General features: G+C 40.5%; 1 protein-coding gene across 3 annotated transcripts in view; it reads right to left on the reverse strand.

Moving 5' to 3' along the window:
• Positions 1 to 22,579, reverse strand: part of LOC134802411 (uncharacterized) — a 58,028-nt gene that overhangs the window by 18,222 nt on the left and 17,227 nt on the right. For all 3 annotated transcript variants that reach the window (XM_063775068.1, XM_063775066.1, XM_063775067.1), the window contains exons 7-8: positions 20,900 to 21,000; positions 20,508 to 20,721 (exon numbers count right to left, since the gene is read on the reverse strand). In XM_063775068.1, the coding sequence (XP_063631138.1) occupies positions 20,508 to 20,721; positions 20,900 to 21,000 (315 nt within the window). The remainder of the gene's footprint in view (positions 1 to 20,507; positions 20,722 to 20,899; positions 21,001 to 22,579) is intronic.

Consider the following 22,579-nt stretch of genomic DNA (forward strand, 5'->3'; position numbering starts at 1 on the left):
TTTAGGTGTGATTTCGGGTACAAAATTCTCAGAAAGCACTATTTCTCGGAAATCGTGTTCGTTATCAGAAGGCGTTCTCAACTCTCTGCCGAAGGTGAGATAGGCAGGAGTACGGCCTGTGGATAAGCATTGCGCTGTATTCATGGCAAACCGAATGCTCGGCAACTTCTCAGGCCAGTTACTGTGCTCTTCCTCTACTAGTATAGCCAGTTGAGTCTTCAGGTCACGATTACGACGTTCCACGGGATTAGCTTCGGGATGGTATACTGGTGTGAAGGAGTGTTTTATTCGCAGACAGTACGTCACCTGCTGTAGCACAGCGCTTACAAACTGTGGCCCGTTGTCACTGATGACACGTCTGGGTATACCGTATCTAAGAAATATCTCGTTGAGTAGTATCTCTGCACAGTTCTCCGCGGTTGCGGTCTGCAAGGCGAAGAGCTCGACCCAACGAGTGGCCACATCTTCAACAATGAATATCCATGTCTTTTCTTGTGGTGACGTGGGAAGAGGTCCAAACAGATCAAATGAGATGACCTCGAACCTTTTATTCATGGCTGTTGTCTGTAACAAGCCAGCTGGTTTTTGATTGCTTGGTTTATAACGCTGGCAGGGCACACATTGTTTAACATAACTTTCAACGTATTTTCGCATCCCCTTCCAGAAATATCTTTTTGCGATTCTCTCGAGAGTCTTCTCTACACCGTAATGTCCAGCCAAAGGGTCATCGTGGTAGGCACAGAGTGTGTTGGCCCACTCGTGTTCGGGTACCACCAATTGAGCGTCCTCTGAATCGGAGTAAGGTGAATGACGATAGAGTAATCCGTTATTCATAAGATATCCTTTTCCACTCCAGTACATTGCATTTTCGTTGTCATTTTCTCCTTCTAATGTATCAACGATCTTGGATATCCACGCGTCTTTTCTTTGTTCCTCTCTTATCTCTGCTGAGCTGCGGACAGGCATGTTTACAGTAACTCCACATATGCCACAGTCACTCTGAGTGTCTTCAGTGCAAGGAGGGCGGGACAGCGCATCTGCTACCACATTAGTGCGGCCAGGTGTGTATTGTATGGTCAGATCAAAAGCCTGTAGTATCAGAGCCCATCTAGCTAATCTGCCTGTAGGTGATTTAAGTGATAAGAGCCACTTCAGTGCATGGTGATCGGTCTTGACAATGGTGGGCAAGCCTTCAATGTAGCCTCTGTATTTTGTAACCGCCCAGACAACAGCTAATGCCTCGCGCTCAGTTGTCGAGTAATTCCTCTCTGCTGGTGTAAGTAACCGGCTTGCGAATTCCACGGGGTGCTCTTCAGGGCCCTCCCCCTGGACCAGAACTGCTCCAAGTGCGTAGCTGCTCGCATCTGTTTTAATTACGTAAGGCTTGTTTTCATCTGCTTGCTTTAAGACGGGTGCCGTAGTGAGCAACTCCTTAAGTTTTTTATATGCAGCGTCTTGCTCCGAGTCCCACTTCCAAACAGTGTTCTTTTTTGTGAGTCTAGTTAGGGGTTCCGCAATTGCTGAAAAGTTGTTGATAAACCTGCGGTACCAAGAACAAGTCTGCAGAAAGGTCAGTAGATGTCGAACGTTGGCAGGCGTAGGGAGGTCCAGGATTGCCGATACCTTGCCTGGATCTACTTGTATTCCTTCTGGAGTTATGTAGTGCCCTAGGTATTTTATGGTCGAGCATCCGAGACGGCATTTCTGTCGGTTAACGGTAAGATTGTATTCACGCATTAAATCGAACACAGCAGCAAGGTCCTGTAGATGCGTCTCAAAGGAAGTCGAGAAGATGATCAAGTCATCTAGGTATGCTAACATCTTGATGTGACTCAGCTCCACGCGAAACCTGTCAATTAGGCGCTGGAAGGTGGCAGGCGCGTTTCGAAGGCCGAAGGGCATTCGTTTAAAGATGAATATGCCAAACGGTGTAATAAACCCAGTCTTCTGTCTATCTTCCTCCCGAACATTGATTTGCCAGTAACCCGCCTTGAGATCGAGGGTGGACATATAAGGCGTTGGTTTAGCTTCATGCAACAAGTCGTCCACACGGGGAATTGGGTACGGATCCGGAACTGTGACCGCATTTAATCTTCGGTAGTCCACGCATACTCTAGTCTCACCATTAGGTTTGGGCACAAGGACCACAGGCGCTGCCCATGGTGTTTGTTGCGGTTCTATGATTCCCTCGTCTAGCATCTTATCAAGTTCCTTTCTTAAAATTTCTTTTCGGGGAGGCGAAAGACGGTAGGGTGGTACAGTAGTGGGCCGGCTGTCCACAGTATCGATGCGATGCTCAACGTACTTGGCTGGATGCGACTTTGGCATGAATACGTCCTCAAAGCGATCTAGTAGTTTTCCCATCATTTCTTGTTGTGGCTCTGTCATTACGCTGCAGATTTCTAGCGAGTCGATGTTTATTTCTTTGTACTGCACCGTACCAGGGAAAAGATTTTGCGAGCGCGGAGATAGAGTCACATCTTCTTCCTCCACATTGACTTCAGCATCGCGCAGCATATAGTCCCATTGTGGGAGATACCCGTCAAAAGTCTTGTATCTTCTGTCGACGATGGTGTCTTCTAACCTGTGCAGGCGATAGGATGACCCACTACTCTCCTTTTGGACCTTAGACGCTTGATTTTCGGAGACGTCAACCTCACGAACAGTGGTCACATGTTTCGCTCTGTGATCTGAAGTGATCATCTCCGTAGATACTTCAACATTGGAGTTTACATCGAATTTTAAGAAGTTCTCTTGATATAGCTCGTAGACAACATCGGGATCATCCAAGAACCACCACGTGAATTGGGGAATATTTAATATCATAAGGGCGTCTTGCACGAATCCGGATCCCAGAAGCGTACGATTGTCCCGTGAATCCGGCAGCACAACAAATAGGGTAGGTACTACCCGATCAATGAGCTTCACCTCTACCCTGACCTTCAGTATATCTTGCTTCCTATGAAAGCCGTCAGCCATGGTAAGGACTACTGTCTGAGTCGTGAATTCGTATCCCTCTGCCTTGAGCTGACAGTACAGCTGCCACGAGGCCACGTTAGATTTGGCGCAGGAGTCAACATATGCATAGCCCTGTATCTCTTTAATGGAGATGCAAACGACAGGTCGTGGCCTATTATCCAGCTCATCATCAATGGCGTAGAAGCTTAAGTCCTCCTTCTTAATCGGCTGTTGACGTGGTTGCTTGGAACAGGTTGGGCAGCTAGTCCGTACTACCCCTGGAGCACCGCAGCCGTAGCACGAGAATTTCGGAGCAGATGGTGAGGGCATTTGAGTTTGTGCCACCACGGGTTTCCTTGGGTCGAGTGCCGCTGAGGTTGATTTATTTTCGGCAAACTTCTTTTTCCGACAAACGTCCACAGAGTGTCCTGGGTTCTTACAGTAGCTGCAGCGGATGCGGCCCTTTGTGGCTGGCTGAGGTTTGGTATCGAAGAGTTCTTCAGCACTTTGGGCAGCCTTTAGGAGATCGTCGAAGGTCGTGACGTTCTCCCGTAGAACTTTCTCCCTGATTTTCTTATGCAGCGATCCATACACTAGGTCGAGTTGTATACTTTCTGAAGGACGTGGAGTAGGCAGCTGAGCAATCAAGTCCCTTTTCGCTGCGACGAAGGTTTCAGTAAGTTCGTTGTCCTTCTGGTGAATTCCACAGATCTCCTGATAGATCATAGGAGCAGGCTTCTTAGGAGAGAAAGCCCTGTGCAGCCTATTCTTGAAGTCGTCCCAGGTCGAAACACTATCAGACACCCCGTTCCACCACACGGCAGCGTCATCCTTTAATATCAGAGGAAGGCTATCAAGTGCATCGCTGTCACTCATCTTTTCGACACGTTTGAAGCATGATGCAGCCGTCAGGAATGTCTTTACACGCGTCGCGTCTCTCTCTCCATCATAAGTGAAGGTGGCCGTCGCGAAAGATGTGGTGCGCGGTGCATCTCTGGTCTCCGTGGCTGGAGCTCGACTGTGAGTTATGGCTCCAATCAGCTGTTGAAACTGAGCTTCGGACATATTGACTGCCATACTTCTGTTTTGTTTAGTCTCAACGACTGGCCTCGGCTTGATTTTTATCGATGTTACTCGCCCCGACTTCGTAATGAGGTAGTCACTTTTCGACGAAGTGCCCGCGTTGGACGCCAGATTGTAAGTGGCGGGATCGATGGGGCGTTTTCAATCAGCGAAAGGCAGTAGTTCTTGAAAGAGTAATTTATTTACTTGGCGTATTTATGTTTACAGTTTGTAACAGTGCACAAAAAAGGTAACACTGTCCGCGTAAAGGTGAAGACCCACAAGAATATGCAGGAACAAACACCCTCAGCACGAACGTAACCACCGGTCGGAGATACTGTAGTAATCAGTCTCCGAGCATCTCTTGATAGAAAGTACTCAGAGTAGCTGATACTTCGCATATAATAACCGTGTCACCTATCGAATCTATCAAATAAACAAAAATCAAACTTAGAACTTAACTATTCTACGAAAGACAAACGCTTGCGTGTTCTATTTCGATGTCACCGCCATCTAGTGAGCGGTTTGCATACTAATGTCGAACACATGCCATGAAACTGTGATAGACAAGCGTTAGCGTGTTCTATCTTGACGCCAGCGACATCTAGCGACTAATTGGGTAAACTTTCCGTATTTGAAGTGGTATTGTTACATTAGAATTTATTAGTGCAATGTAAATGATGGTGTAAAATTTACTATAATGTATTTAAGTATTGCAGCATATATGATGATATAAAATATATAAAAATGTTGTTGGTAAAATCCTGCCACACCTATTAAGCTCCCGGGATAACATAGAAGCAGCACTCCTGAGATAAGCTCTTTAACACCCTAGCATTTCAAGGTTAATTATAATTAACTATCATCTTCTAAACGATGTGTGATTTAATCACACGTGCTGCTCCGTACGCCCGATGCAGGTCTGGAAGCTCTTAGTCCGATTTGCAAGTATCAATCGGAACACCTACCCTACCAGTTTAGCCAGACGGGCTATGACCAACACTTCGTAACTTAAGCGCACCTAGATGATGATGAAAAGAAGTGTCAAAGTATCCATCAATCATCATAATTACTTATCTTTTTTATATTCAAAAGCTAGGGATGCTAATCCCTTAATCCCATTCCCCAAAACTGATAATCTAGACAGAATTCCTGGTTTTCTAGATGTATAAACGAAGCACCGAGTTTATTTTTTAACTATTATATTTAATCGAAGCCGAAATTGAGTATTCACTCAATGTATGCTTTGTACTGCTCTTGCCTGACAAAGGTTCCCTAAAGCAAACCGTTCTTCAATCCCAGAATAGTCTGCGTTCCTAAATCCAGATTGATAATTAAGAGATTATGTTGTATGTTGTTGTATGTATTACCTGATTATATTACTCAGTACCTCGTCCCTACACCAGACAACCAGAAATGAAAAATAGAAATAAAATTTTATAGAAACATTAGTTCTTTCCCCATATAAATTAGAAATTAGAAAGATTTAGGCAGTTAAACTCTTTACCTTTTAAACACACATATTTTAGGATTAAGAAACCATATTTTAAAACCCTTAAAGATAAATATATATCAACCATTTCAAATTTATAGACCCTAACTAAAAAAGAACGTTAATAGACATCAAACAAGTGTGTGATTCTACCCTAATCCTACCCTTTGTCCCTAATCTAGTATATTCAAAGCATAGTTCGTTCTTACCATCGACCTAATGCTTTGTAATATACGCAAGTGTAGTCCCTACGAGAGGCTGTAAAGTTCGACAGGCGAGACCGATAAGGCAACCTACAGGCCAGTGTATTTGACTCCCTCCTTATCGCCCGCGGGCATGGTGGATAAGAATAAGTCGCCCTATTCCGTGTATATAAGTGGATCAGTACCCTAGCACACACACGCACTAATTACGAGGGAAACTCTGCCGCAACAAAGACTAAGTGTAATATCAGTCACGACAGAAGTCTGTCCCCACAACCAGCACTAGCATGAACCGGAGCACCGAAATATATAAATAAATTTAATAGGAGACCTAGTCTCAATTACTGTCGACTTCAGTGGGCAGGATTTACACCCAATGACGCGCACGTGACGTCCCCACATCCGTCTAAACAGCTGGGCCTTGAGACTAGTGAGATAATTCGTCTCTTATGTTGATATAAAAGAGACGCCAAGTCCTCTCAAACTTGGAGCAATAGACTCCTAACCATCCAATCCTTTGGCACCGTTAGGCGGAGTGAATGTTTAGCTGGACAAACTGTCAGTCCAAACAATGATCTGGCTTTTAAAATAGCAAAAATTCCCCATAGAAAAACACTAAAATAACTAAGTTATCACTAAATTAAAGTATGAGTTAATGAAAAGTGAAATTCCCTTAAACACTGTCATCTATATTTAACGTTACGAGAATTTCTTCCCGCAAAACCAAACACAGACACTATTCCAAGCCCCGGCTATGCATTGACATTGTCCCTGCATAACATGACGGCACTTAGAACACACAGCGTAGAGAAAACTTCACAATAACTAAAAACCCACACATGGCAGTAAAGAATCTCCACAACAGTCTAAACTTAGCGTTACGACAATTAAAATCCCCGCAAAACCAAGCACAGACACAAATTCTAAGTTTAAATTCACTAGGATAATTCCAAGTAAAAACAAACACAGAAACAGTCGCGGAGAAACTTCACTTCCCCGCACTACGTTACACCCGAAAACCAGAGTCACTGCTAGCCCGGTCGAAGAATGAATGCATCCCCAACGCTCCGCACCGGCCTTTTATACCTTTTTACTATGGCGACATAACGGCGACATAACGGCGACATATTGGCGACATAACGGCGACATATTGGCGACATAACGGCGACATAACGGCGACATAATAGCGACATAACGGCGACATAATAGCGACATAACGGCGACATATTAGCGACATAACGGCGACATATTGGCGACATAACGGCGACATATTGGCGACATAACAGCGACATAACGGCGACATATTGGCGACATAACGGCGACATATTAGCGACATAACGGCGACATATTGGCGACATATTAGCGACATAACGGCGACATATTGGCGACATATTGACGACATATTAGCGACATAACGGCGACATATTGGCGACATAATAGCGACATAACGGCGACATATTGGTGACATAACGGCGACATAATAGCGACATTACCTAGAAAGACTTAATGGCGACATAACGGCGACATAACAGCGACATATTGGCGACATGAATCAAAACAAAGACAACTGGCGACATAACAGCGACATAATAGCGACATATTGGCGACATATTGGCGACATAATAGCGACATAACGGCGACATATTGGCGACATAATAGCGACATAACGGCGACATATTGGCGACATATTGGCGACATAACGGCGACATTACGGCGACATAACGGCGACATAATAGCGACATAACGGCGACATAATAGCGACATAACGGCGACATATTGGCGACATAATAGCGACAGAACGGCGACATAACAGCGACATATTGGCGACATATTGGCGACATAATAGCGACATAATAGCGACATAACGGCGACATATTGGCGACATGAATCAAAACAAAGACAACTGGCGACATACCAGCGACATATTGGCGACATAATGGCGACATATTGGCGACATAATGGCGACATATCGGCGACATAATAGCGACATATTGGCGACATAATAGCGACATATTGGCGACATAATAGCGACATATTGGCGACATAATAGCGACATAACGGCGACATAATAGCGACATAATGGCGACGTAACGGCGACATAACGGCGACAGAATGGCGACATAATGGCGACATAACGGTGACATAATGGCGACATTAGCTAGAAAGACTTAATGGCGACATAACGGCGACATAACAGCGACATATTGGCGACATGAATCAAAACAAAGACAACTGGCGACATACCAGCGACATATTGGCGACATAATGGCGACATAACGGCGACATAATAGCGACATATTGGCGACATAATAGCGACATAACGGCGACATAATAGCGACATAACGGCGACATAATGGCGACGTAACGGCGACACAACGGCGACATACCAGCGACATATTGGCGACATAATGGCGACATAACGGCAACATAATAGCGACATAACAGCGACATAACGGCGACATAACGGCGACATATTAGCGACATAACGGCGACATAACGGCGACATAATAGCGACATAATAGCGACATAATAGCGACATAACGACGACATACTGGCGACATAACGGCGAAATAATGGCATAAACATTATTCCAAAAGTACCAGGATGCCAGAATTGCAGAAGAGGTCGTTTGCCTCGAGCGGGTAACCGACAACAGGTGTCTTATTGAGACAAACGTTTACCAAAAGTACCAGGATACCAGAACTGAGGAAGATGTCATTAACCTCGTGGCGTGTAACAAGGTTTGATTCAAGAAGAAAGATCATAAGTTCTAGGTTGTTTACTAATCCATATGTCTTAAATATTAAGGTTCACTATTGCTTACTTCAGAATATAAATCATGTCCTTTTTACTCACGCAGTTTAGAGAAAGACGGAGCTATTTTTAATGACATCTACGCACACATTCATAGGCAATAGTCGAGTAGTCAGTTGGAGTAGACTAAATTATGATAAAGGGAACGTTCGAAAACTCATCACGTACGAATTTGTAAGCATTATTTTACTTTGAGATATTTTTAGTTTACTTCTGAAAAACGTTCCTGTATTGAAGTTTTTTTTATGTTTATTAGTATCTAATATATTATTTAAGACATCCGGAATTTAGAGAATTAATTATTTTAATATTTTTATTTATCTTATGAATTTTGAGATTTTATGTTTCGAAATTGTACTAGAGCATCAGCGTAATGGAACGTCGAGCTGTCACTGATGTCAACTGATGACAGTTTTATTGTCAACGTCAATACTAATTTGTTGTTGATTATTTCCTGAGGGTTTATTTTGTTTATTTCTAAGTTAAAATAAAGATAAAAAAAAAAGAAAGACACGTGATACATATTATGGATTACCATGGAATTGCTTCAAGTTTCAACTGTTAGAATATTCGATGGAATCATGAATGAAATATGCGACTGAAGAGGTCTTTAGTTTTACAAGGTATTTCCTCTTATTTTCTGTGTTTCAATGAAAAATGTGGTTAATACTAGGCAATAGGCATACGACTAGTCACACTTACCACCTCCTCTAGCAACCAACCGCAACCAGCTCCTCTAGCTCCCTATTTTTTCTTCGCCTCCAAGTTCCATCCTCCTCTCTGATAGGCCCCAGAATCTTCCGCCAGATTTTCCTCTTCGCCAGTTCGCCACTAAGAGCTTGCTCTCTTCTTTTTAAGTCAGCGTCCAAGCTTCACACCCATACATCAAAACAGTGTTGTAGACTCGAATCTTGGTCGGTCTACTGATCAGCTTGGACACTAAGACTCGATGGAGAGCTGCCGAGCATCTTAGGGCGTTTTGGATTCAAATATCTATCTCTTCCTCCCTTCGGTTGGTATCAGTTACTGTGCAACCAAGGTACCTAAAATGATCCACACCTTTGTAGGTGGTTGTTCCGACTACTAGGTCTTCTCTTTTCACTCTGGTGTTCTTGTACCATTTCATTTGGAGATATTCTGTTTTCCTAATATAATATAATAATCCAAAATAAAATATTACATTTTTACATTATATTATTAGATTCAATTTATTCCGAAATAGCATTAAAAAATGCATTTAAGGTATAATAGCATTTTTGTAATAAAAATTCCTTTGCCTTATAAAATAATTCAAATTTATTGTGCGACATGATGTTGTTTGGCAGTTTATTGTATACCCGAATTGCTGTATATTGTGGGCTATTGGATAGCGTTTTTGTTTTGGAAGAGGGGATAACAAGCTGATATTTTCTCCTAGCACTATTTGTTTCCTTAAATAAATAAGTACTTATATTTCCATGCATATATTGCTAATGATAGGATATACTGGCATGGCAATGGCAGTATCCCGTGTTTCTCAAAATAGGGCCTGCTGCTTTCGGGGCATTGAATGCCAACCATTATTCGGACGCATTTTTTTGCATAATAAATAAATCCTCGGCATCTGTGCTGTTGCCCACAGCATGATTCCATAACTTAACCGCGAGTGCGCTAATGCATGATAGGCCGACAGAGCAGTTTTTAAGTCTGTTGTCCGACGAAGGTTGTACAGTGCATATAGGAAGCTTGAGATTTTGGTTTTAGTTATTTCTACATGTTTTTTCCAGTTTACGTTACTGTCAAGGGATATTCCTAGCATGTTAACTTCCTCACAATGTTATTTATTATTATATCAAGTTCTAATGGTTTGTTAAGTCCGTGATGGAATTGAATTAATTTAGTTTAGTTAAGATTTATTTCGAGATTTTGAACTTCTAGCCAGTTATTGATTTCGTGAAGACATTTTTTGATTGTATCGTTATGACTTTCGCCTTTATCAATTTCAAACAGTAACGAAATGTCATCTGCAAATAAGATGTTGTGTATATTAACTAAATTTTGGAGGCCGTTTATATATATCAAGAATAGCACGCATCCTAAAACACTACCTTGTGGTGTAGATCGGTGACGTATGACTCCACACTCGCACACTTCACGGCGATTTCGCAGTTTGGTTTGCGGCAAGATGGCGGAAAAGCATCGGCTGATCGAGTTAAACTGTTCGTTATCTATGGCATCATACGTGATTTAGCTGTTTTTTCATTTTGTTTTCTTGTGAAACCGTAAAATACTTATAGCTGCTTAATATAATATAATCATAATATAATTAATATTTATCTTGCCACAGAAGAGCCAAAATAGTGTGTAATGTGGAGTCTTGCAAGTTCGCGCTTCGCGTCTCCTTTGACGCGGGCCGAAATACCGACAAAAAACGGAGAACAAGGCGCGAAGGCGTGAACAATCTGCGAAATCGACGCCACACTCGCGTTCGCGGCTTCGCCCGCGATTCACGCGTATAGTCTGGAGGGGGCTTGTGGATATTTTTCATTTGTGAATACGGTTTTGCAGGTAGGATCTAAACCAATCGTGGACTACGCCTCTAATCCCTGAATTATAAAGTTTTTTGAGTAGAATTTCGTGTGATACTCTATCGTATGCTTTACTTAAGTCTAATAGAAGGCCAACGGCGTGTTTTTTCCTGTCTAAGATTGTTATAGCATTCTGTATGTAGTTAGTCACAGCAAGAGCTGTAGATCGGTCTTTTCTAAATCCATACCATACTGATTTTCATGACGCACATTGTTGGTTTAAAAAAAATTGTATAACCTATCACACATAGCTTTTTCGTATATTTTCGACAAAGATGATAATAAAGCAACCATTACGTCAATGACGTGGAATTCGTACGTGAGATGCTCTCGTCGCCATGGCGATCGCCAACACTATCGTCAATGTCAAATCCAGTTGGAATTGATAACATATTGTTAAGGTGCAGTGGGTTCAGAAAACGAAGTTTTTAAAAAGCCGTAGCTCTTTTTTGCTTCACAATACGGCTGCCATACATTCAATTAGCAATCTTGAGGGCTTTTTCTAGTGACTTCCGCGATTCGAATCCTAAGTTTTTGACTTTTGCTCGATAGAAAACGATCACGAACATAGGTCTAAAACGGACTTTAAACATTCGTAACAATTTGTGCACAAAAGATAAAAATATGAAAACTGCTTCTAATAACGCGCAATTTTATGCTTGAGCGAATTCCGCGATTACTTTTTTTTTTAATTTAACATTAAATAAATAAGTTCAAAAACATGATATCAGCGGTCCCGTGCACGCAACTTCTTTGATCAGATGCCCGCTGGGCTTGAACGAAGGCGGTCCTATCGCGGGGCGCACTAAACTGACAGTTGGATTTTGCAATTATTTTGACATTAAATCATATACGTATACGAAAAAGTATACCAGTAGACAAATTGTATTTAAAAAATAGGGTAAATTAATTATCATCACATAGAGCTCGAGTCTCATCTTAAATTTGATTTGTTCTTGTTTACGGGGGATAATTATTGAAAAACGCAGTAAACTATCTTAAGACGAAACGGGAGCTGAGCTAAAAGTCAATTTTGAGATTTCAAGCTGAATATACCCGTCGCTCTGACGGGGCGTGAGAGACTGTATTTGTGTGTGTAATGCACGCACACAGATGCGTACGCTTGCACCCGCGCGCGCCTCATTGCCGACAATTTGCAATGTTATTTTTCGTGCGTTACTGCCACGAGGCGTTCACTTATTACTTACTGTGTTGCGATTGAATTTTTTGACCCGGCTTACGTTTACGGAACTCGATAATCTTTCTACTACTGTGACTTGGCTTTGTTTACTTGACTTTGCTGATCAGCTTATTGTTTTGGACTCCGTGAGTTGTGGTTACCTATTGGACCGCACGCAATTCATCTACCTTTATTCAAGTAATTAAGCGTAATTAGCCGAAACCTTTATAAGAGTGTAATTCATAAGAAGTACATAAGATATAATTTATGTACTGGTTTGCTGTTAGCTTTTAATTGTATCACTTTACATATATGTTACTCAAATAACTAACACGGTTACACTGTTGTAAGAACATTATTTTTCAGGTAGGCCTTATTATACCTACTATAGGCCTTATTACCTCCTAGTACCTTAGTAGTAGTAGTACTACTACGGAAATTGATTCAAAGACTCAAGACTGACTTAAGTGGCAGTAGGGTGTAGGGTTTTTTCTAGGCTTAATGAGTTCGCTGAAGCTTATTTTTTATACTTAGCGCACAGAACCACTAGTTTAACAGTATCAGCTCTAACCACATGTCACCATTTTGTCCTTTACGTAACAAACTCAGGGGCCCAGAATATCCGATGTACCTATCAAATCAAGGTTCTGTACCAAATAAGGCCCGGTTATTATAGTTCGTTATTTTTTAGCATTAGAAAGAAGGTAAACAATCATGACGTGTCTTTTTATTAATAATTATTGAAAAACGCTTTCAAAAATTAGTTTATATTACTTATGAAAGCAAAAGAATATAAAAAAGTATATGATTAATACATACATACATACATACATACAATCACGCCTATTTCCCGGAGGGGTAGGCAGAGACCACGGATTTCCACTTGCTACGATCCTGACATACCACTTTCGCTTCCTTCACATTCATAACATTCCTCATACACGCTCGCCGGTTTAGGGTGCTCTTGCTCATTAATATGATTAATATGATTTATAATTCTGACATATTTGCTATGACTTATTTTTCAATAGTAATTTTTAATAAGACATGTCAAAATCTGTTACCTTAATGCAAAAAAAACGAACTTTAAGCGTGCTAACTTTCAAAATTTCATTTTTTATAAGATAGTATAAGTAGATGGGCAAAAATTTTGCGTCCATGTCCACCAGTGAGTAAGTGATTGAGATACCTAAACATTTAACTTTATAATGTAAAATGATATAATTTACTAACCTACTCGTTTAATTTCAGGTAGGTTGAATAAGGAACCAAGTAACCATGGGGAGGAGCAGTATTTACTAACATTTTCTTTTTGGGTCTTCAGAGTGTATCGTTTCCTTTTTTTTGCACATATTACACTTAAATATATATTCTCTGTGTAAACCCTTACGTCTTTCAATGACAAAGGCAAGATCAGCAAATGTACAATTTGTATGATCGTGCCTGATATTTGAGATCACAGAAAATAAATATTTTAAATCCACTATTCTGCGACCTTCTAAAATTTTGTTTTATCATGATTCATGATCAAAAAGCTCGGATTCAATAGTCATATCAAACGTCGATTATGCAGTTGATGATGAGCTTGCATTTTCTACCATTGGTGCTGCAAATGCATCAACCGGTGGCGATAAACTTTGCCCTCTTGTAAAACAAATTACTATTGTGATTGTGTCCAGCAAAAGGCCAAAATTCGGTTTACTTTCCTGTTTAAAATATTACTAATTTATTCATATTTCAGATTAGGTACATAGGTAACTGTCTGAATGTTACAATGCCAGCTGGCAAATTCTATCACATTTGTTTGTTTGGTAGTCATGGTAACATTCACTTACATTGATATCCTTATTAAGATCTGTATCTTATTATCCAGACCTTAAAATATTGCCACCGTTGCCCTTTAAAAAAATACTGTTTAAATAATTGGCTACTCAAACAATGCTTCTATAGTATAAATAATGACTACACAAAAATGGGTAGTATTGTATATAATGCACGAAATAAGGCCCGATTCTTAAGCGGGTTTAAATTTTGAGGCCATGTCCGCTAATACTATAGACAAAATATCAAGTTTAATAAACACAAAAAAAAAACATTGATGGGCCTTATTTTATAATTTAGGCCTTACTTTGTAATTTAAAGTAGAGTTAGGCCAAGAAAAATCCATAGCGATTTTGATAGAACACGCAGTGCAAGTATTATTTCAAACGTCGCTTCTATGAAATTATGACATATAAATAACACTTGCACTGCGTGTGCTATCAAAATTGCTGTAGACTTTTCTTGGTCTGACTCTAAAATATTCTTTATTACACCACAAACATAAAAACAAATTAAAAAAAACCGGCGAAGTGCAAGTCGGACTCGCACACGAAGGGTTCCGTACCATTATTTATAAAAACGGTCACCCATCCAAGTACTGACCCCGCCCGACGTTGCTTAACTTCGGTCAAAAATCACGTTTGTTGTATGGGAGGCCCCACTAAATTTTTTATTTTATCCTGTTTTTAGTATTTGTTGTTATAGCGGCAACAGAAATAAATCATCTATCACGGTTCGTGAGATACAGAGATACAGACGGACGGACGGACAGCGGAATCTTAGTAATAGGGTCCCGTGTTTTACCCTTTGGGTACGGAACCCTAAAACCGATTTACAATGTAGATAAAGGTAGCAACAGGCGGTCTTATCGCTGTTAGTTCTTATTCTTCGTTTGTTTAGCATTAGAGTGAAGGTGACGTGCAATCGTATAATTATTTAGCTTTTTTTGTAATAGTTATGTACTTAGTGGTTAATATTAGTATTTACTATTTTTTTTTCAATAATGCTTAAAAACGAAGTATAGACATGACAACCAAATATTAACGCCATTGTAGGGCAGGATATACAGAACATGAATCATTTGTACTGTCACGCTCCGTGATTGTTGAGCCATTTAGGGTTCTAGCTAAATTGGACATTCCATAGAGCACGAGTAAGTATGGAACAACCAATTCAGCTAGGACCCTAAATTGCTCGACAATTACGAAGCGTGCCTGTACCTAAAAATTTTGTTAACCCATTTTAACCATGCAATAAAATATTTTTGATTTTCATTTCTAATTTGAAATATTAGAATCAAAAAGTTCATAATAGATTGTATATCATAACTACAAAAATGTGTTCCCTACTCTCAACCCAAAACCCCTTGTATCTTAGGATCTAGATATTTTCACACAAGACGGTTTATCGATAACTTCTTACATCACTAGATTATCGACATTAAATGTCGACTATTGCCCATCACTTTTCTGGCTGTGTACGTATTTAGAAACTTGACTCCGCCCCTAAAATTAGTGCGATAGGGACAACTGCAGCTGAGGCGAAAAATCCTGCGTAAAAATGACAAAAATCGAGGTTTCGTAGTCCTCTTTTTCCTCCCCCAAAACTTAACCAATCGTAACCAAATTTGGAAATCTAAATGATTATGAAATTATCTGTGTCGGACCGTTTTGCTTTTTTGGCTAATTGATATCAGTTTTGAATACCACGCCTCTCATTGCGGCATAGTCTATTAGGCCATTTTGGCCGTTTTTGAAGGGCTCTAGCGCCTTAAAAAACAAAAATATCAAAAAAAGCAAAACGGTCCGACACAGATATTGACAATATTAATCTGTGTTGAAAAAATCATTGCTCTAGCTTCAAAAACCACGGAGGAAAACGAGGACTACGTTTGTATGGAGGAATGACCACTCCTGTTGGCTCTTAAAACAATACGGTTCTAAAATCATTTAAGTAATTTGCTCCTTGAAACCCCGCTTAAAATGAAAAAAGTTTGAAGACTAATACTTACTGATTGGAGTTAATTTTCATTATGCTGGTATTACCTAATATTGCGTAATTTTAAAAACGTACCCATGTGACTTCTGTACGTCAACGTCAATGAACTGATTGTGATGACAATTTTGTGATCTTTTATTTATGTTAGAGAACTTTTGATCTTCAAATATTACCTTCAAATAATACGGAACGATATGTAAATATTTCGTGTACTACTTGAAAATCTTGAAGCGGTACACCTATTTTGTTGCTGTGAGATCCGCCCAGATATATAATGCGGTTACGTGCTGTTCTGCAAACCTTCATGAAATCAAGAATAAATAAACGACTATGGTCTAGCCTCAGTCCTAGTGAGTTTTTGCGGCTCGTGAGGCCGAGATATACTTGCCTACGAGGCTTACAGGCCAATACCGTTGCGGACTGGTTTACTGTGATTGTCTATGTATCGATTGTTATCCAAATTTACTATAAAATAAAACAAAGTTTCTAGTTAAATTATATTCTGTGCATATTTAATTTTATTTTTTATACCTCGTCGATGACAAACAAGCATACGGCCCGCCTGATGGTAAGCAGTCTCCGTAGCCTATGGACGCCTGCAACTCCAGAGGTGTTAGGTACATGCGCGTTGCCGTGCCTAACCCTCCGCACCCTCGTTGATAACCATACTCACCGGCAGGAACAATACTATGAGTAGGATCTAGTGTTATTTGGCTGCAGATTTCTGTAAGGTTGAGCTCTGCTCTAGATCTGGAATGACATCCGCTGTGCTGTGTCCTACCACACAAAGCGAGATGTAATTCACAGTGCCCATACCTCTCTTTTGGACGTAGTTCAAGGACCAGAGGAATGTCCATATATCTTCGTTCAGTATTTTCGTACTAAATAACTACACAGATTCAGATTCTGAACATATAACCGTAAGTTTACCAAAAATTTGGCGTAGCTGTACAGTCAGATGCAGAGAAAAACAATCCGCCAAAATTAAATTTCCACCCTGCCAGGACATTATTTATTGATGAAGATAACGATATGTTTGCAAAAATGTAGTGATGAACATAGGTGGACAGTAATTTTGGATGCGTAGGGGAGAGCGGAGAGAAACGCAACACTTTGTACTTTGACCTTAGTTTCTGGCTAACCGTTATTATATTTAATTACACAAACGGGTCTACCGCGATATGATTTCATTGTTTTTACCTTTAATTCCGACGTTTCAGCTGAGTTGCACCAGCTGTGGTCACGGAAAGACACCGTTATTAACCGTTATTATATTGATGAAATTAATGTAGTCATATATAACTTCATTGCATGTTCTGTACATTAACATCTTGATTAACCTTATAATTGTGTATTTTGTATGTAAGTACCAGAGTGACTAAAAAATCTTCTTTTGTTACTCATGACCCCGTTGGCGTGCAGAAAGTAACACGTGTGGGTCAAAAGTAACAAGACACAGTGGGCTGTAATTAATATAATATGATAGTTATATCAAATCAAAAAAGTACTAATTAAATATGTAAATTATTATTGATCACACACTTTAATATTTGCATTTTAACTACATAAACATTAGCATTTTAAGAAAATAAATCAATATTAAGTCCTCGTTAGAAATTGTTTTTAGGGTTCCGTACCCAAAGGGTAAAACGGGACCCTATTACTAAGACTTCGCTGTCCGTCCGTCCGTCCGTCCGTCCGTCTGTCACCAGGCTGTATCTCACGAACCGTGATAGCTAGACAGTTGAAATTTTCACAGATGATGTATTTCTGTTGCCGCTATAACAACAAATACTAAAAACAGAATAAAATAAAGATTTAAATGGGGCTCCCATACAACAAACGTGATTTTTGACCAAAGTTAAGCAACGTCGGGAGTGGTCAGTACTTGGATGGGTGACCGTTTTTTTTTTGCTTTTTTTTTGTTTTTTTTTTTATATGGTACGGAACCCTTCGTGCGCGAGTCCGACTCGCACTTGCCCGAATTTTTATTTCAAGTGATGAGATCAATTATTCTGTTATAAACATGTTTTCTACTCAGATAATTCAGGGTCAGAGTTTTTTCACTCACAAATATGGCATACATCGTTTAAATCATCATTGACGCATTAAGCATGTGACACCATATTAGATATAGGTATATATTGTATGGGATGTAAATGTTACTTTTGTACCTGTACGGCTTTGTTACTTTTGTACCCGACCGCATTTTTCTGAAAACATGAAAGATATCTTTGAAACGGAACGTGCTCGAGAAAATAAATTGCAATCAAGCTAATCAATAATCAATATCCCTTCTGGTGGCAGGGCCTCCGGTTGAAGAGTAGGAGAAATGGCGCGGCCATTTTTTTAAATATGCCCCTGCGTGGCAGAGGGCGGGAGCCGGACACTTCCCTAATTGGCGGCGAACCGGGAGACGGTTCCGTCATAACAAGCCCGTGAGTGGCAGAGACCGTCTCCCGGCCTCTGTGCGACATCGTATTTCGCGCCTAAAATAAAACCGTTAAAACTATGCCTTGCTTGCTCACTCTTGCAAGATGCATTCGTCAATAAACAAGGATGGTATTCCTTAACGGTCGAATTCCCGCGTAAAATAAAGTTTGTTAGAACTGTGTGAATCATATTAAATGTATTGTTTTGTCATAAAAACTGCTTTTTCTACAATCAATTGTTTTATTTCCTAATTATACGTATTTTTATACATGAAAGTAGAAAAAAATTGGTAATAATATGAGATTTGATCAAGTCCAGCATAATTCACATAAAATAGAATGTAATTCATTGGTATACAATCAAATAAACCATTTTATGCTGAATTCAATAATACATAGTTAATATATATAATTCATACATATTTTTTGAGAAATGGTCATATTTCTAACGCGCGACCACCCTGGAGGCCCCACCACTTCACGTATATTTTTCCAAAATGGCCGCGCCACTCAACCTCAACCCACCGTTAAATCTGAGGCGCCGCCATTCAACGGCTCGTTATGTCTGTCCGTCTCCCGGCTCCCCGCCACTTACCGTAGAGACCGAGAGCCGGACAATGCCACTCTAGGAGATATGCAAATACCCAGAAAATGTATGTATTTTAATACAACGTAAAGATAAAATAACTAAAAGTCGAAAAAACGTACTTTTGATTCGAAAAATCACGTTGCGTCCTCTCACACAACCACGTGGCGCCCGTTTCGACTAAATGCAAGTGAAGGGGGCGCCTTTGTCTATCACCTAATAGCAGCGGAGTGGTATTTTTGTTTATTAGATAAACCTACAGAGCAATAGTTACTTTCCTTTCCACCCGCCGTTACGTCTGTCCCCGCTCTCCCCTAAATTTCACTTGAATAAGCATGAAAAATTTTCTTATTAGCTAGGTACTACAACTAAATATATACAGATTGAAGCTACGCTAAGGTAAGTAAGTTATATAATAATAAGATCATCGGAATACACATATGATTTCAATGAAATTGTCATTGAGCCTTATCGAAAGCCCTATTGAATAGAGTAGTACCTAAATAACGTTTTTCATCTGACGACTTCTGTATTTATTCGGTTTATTTAGTACGCGTATCTAATGAATTCGATTTTAGTTAATTTACATTTAAATACGTCACATGTGACATGAACAGACAAGGAGAGTAAGATAAAATATATTGTTTCTCTTCCTTCTTTCAATGGAACTTTTTTAGAGTTTCTCTTCCTCAAAGGAGGCTAGTGGTTAACACGAAACTCAAAATACTCTCATTTGCATTTAAAAAAAAAACAGGATGGGTCACTGACCTGTCCCAGTAAAGTGAGGTAGTGTGCGTGAAGTGTGCTTGTGTGTGAAATGGGGTAATTTGACAGAATCTGAAAATTTTCCTCGGGCATACCTCGCCTTAAATTTGAATCGACTTCTGGGTGTAGTATGTATAATTAGATAATTACTATAATTCAGGTAGGTTGTATAGTTTTCCTAATTGACTACGTAAGAGCAGGGAATTATTTTTCGCGGTTTCATTATTAATTATCAAACTAGAATTTGTTTTCTGTTGTTCGTTGTTGTAGGTAGTTCCATAAAGTAAGATATCTACCCGTTATTATTTTAATAAACCAGTTGTCATCTGAGCTCTGTGTTTGATTTACTACATGGTGACAGCGGTGGGATGACTCTCGACTTTCGTAGTTAACTATGAAATTGATTAGCTTTCCCCATTGCACCCATTACCTACCTCCATTTATCATACTCAAACCCCTCCACGCCCCACTCGCGTGTCCCCGTGGACCGTCGGTCCGTGAACTTGGATTCGGACATATATGGTAGTTATACGCGTGGTCCTGGAACTTGGCAGACCATGTTTGCCTGCGCCAGCTGTATGGATGGGAGTGAGCCCTGTATTCCCACTAGCATTGCACCCATTACCCACCTTCATGCAGAATCTTATCATGCTCAAACCCCTCCACGCCGAACTCGCGTTCCCTCGTGGGGCGATGGTCCCACAACGTGTAGTCCTTGACCGAGACCGGTTGCATGTACTCGAACCCCGCGGGATCCATCATCTTGGCGCCCGGGTCGTATTTCACGGGCAACCATTGTTCACCGCGATAAGAGTATTGGACTGTCCGGTATTTTCGTGTGACCTTGAAAATAAAAATTATAAACTGAAATGGAATATAATTCTACTCAAGTCAGTAATAGTAGTTATAGTTCAGAAGCTCCTGTGACAGTTGCGCTGTTAAAAAATAAATAAATAAAGAAAAACTGTCATAGGGAACATCACTCGACGCGAGGCAATGAACAGACCCTGTACATACTTACCTCATGTAACATATTGCACAGGTGAATGATGGTCCGGCAGTCTTCCAGAATGTTCTTATAGAAGAAGAAGAGGTGCGATCTTCCTACTTTCTTCTCTGACTCTGTAAATATTTCAGTAAAGCGTGGACAGGTGGACGAGATTAATAAATAAATATCTGAGAACGATGTGGTGAAGACCGTCTATCAAGATCGTCTACAAAACCATTCGTTCGCCGCTTCTAAGTTTTGCGTTTGTACACATGGAGGTATACTACAGCCGGTCGGAAGAGAAGGAGAGAAGCTCTTCCTTTAGTTATATACTCGTATATGTCTATGCGACGTACGTACGTACGTACCTACGTAGACGTAGGTACAAGAGTTCTTGCTCTGTCACCGTATTCCCGACTAGGTATGCCGGTGTTATGCTTTGACAGAGCCAAATGGCGGGACATAGTCAGAGGGCCGACCCCAAATGAAGAATTTCATACGTTGACACGCCGTCTCCCTCGCACGCGCATAATCATATTGCTGTCCCGCTCCCGCTAGCACCTCTGTAGAGGCATGATTAGATTTAGATTTAGATTTAGATTTCTTTATTTCAAGATGAAAATTACACTATAAATTTGCTACATTCGTCAAAATTATGTTTATCTTCTCATCATGATCGTCAAAAATTACATTATATATTAAAAAAAAAAAAAAAACAAAAAAAAAAAATATTAAGATTAATAAAATTATGTCTCCCAATAAGGATCGTCATGTACAAAGAAAAACATGTCAAACAATTGAATATAAACCAAGTTAACATTAAAGTCGATGTCAACATAAATAATTTGATCATTAATTTTATCATGATCGTTGGCATCACGCACGCGGCATAGCAAGAGGCAAGAGGCGTGTCAATGTACGCAATTCTTCGTGCCTATTGTCCCTACTTTAGGTACTATTATTCTAGAGAGAGAGAGAGAGAGAGAGAGTTGGCAGACAGACAGACAGACGGACGGAACGACGGTCGCGGGTCGACACTACATCATTTGGGTACAGTCGACGTCAAAGATTGTTTACACTTTTGCACCTTACTCCTTTGGAATACAGGTACGTACTCCGAGGTACAACTGTACATGCACTAGCGCGGTGCGTGTTGTCACTCATCCGTGCACTTTTATTACTACTTATAATTTAGTATGTTTTGTGTTTTTTCTTGACATTCGACAATACCTTTTTTTAAGAGTGGAAATGCTTTACGCATACGACCCGGAGCGGGGACGGACCGGGATGGTTGTGGGCTAATGAGACCCCAGGTTTACCCACTAAAACACCTCTGTTGGCCGCCTCAAGGCTTTCAGGCGGGGCGGGGCGGGGGAAACGCCCGAGACCATGCTTCCGAAACCCCGCCAGCGGCTGTCCGATCTTCGGACTCGACTTCGGAGGAAGTATTCCTCAATCTCTTTAAAAAGTCCGTCCTTCGTATAAGAACTGGGAACAGAAACCCCTGATGGGCCAAGCGGCCACTACACTCGACAATACCCAGGTTGGCCCTAGCTATCTACATAGATAGTCAAACATAGGTAGGTAGGTACATACCTAGGTATACATTGACATCTTTTTTTTTGTGTGACATTGTGTATTTATGTATTTTAGGGTTCCGTACTTACATCAAAAGGAAAAAACGGAACCCTTATAGGATCACTCGTGCGTCTG

This window comes from Cydia splendana, chromosome 24 (assembly GCF_910591565.1).
Source record: "Cydia splendana chromosome 24, ilCydSple1.2, whole genome shotgun sequence".
NCBI classification, from domain to species: domain Eukaryota; kingdom Metazoa; phylum Arthropoda; class Insecta; order Lepidoptera; family Tortricidae; genus Cydia; species Cydia splendana.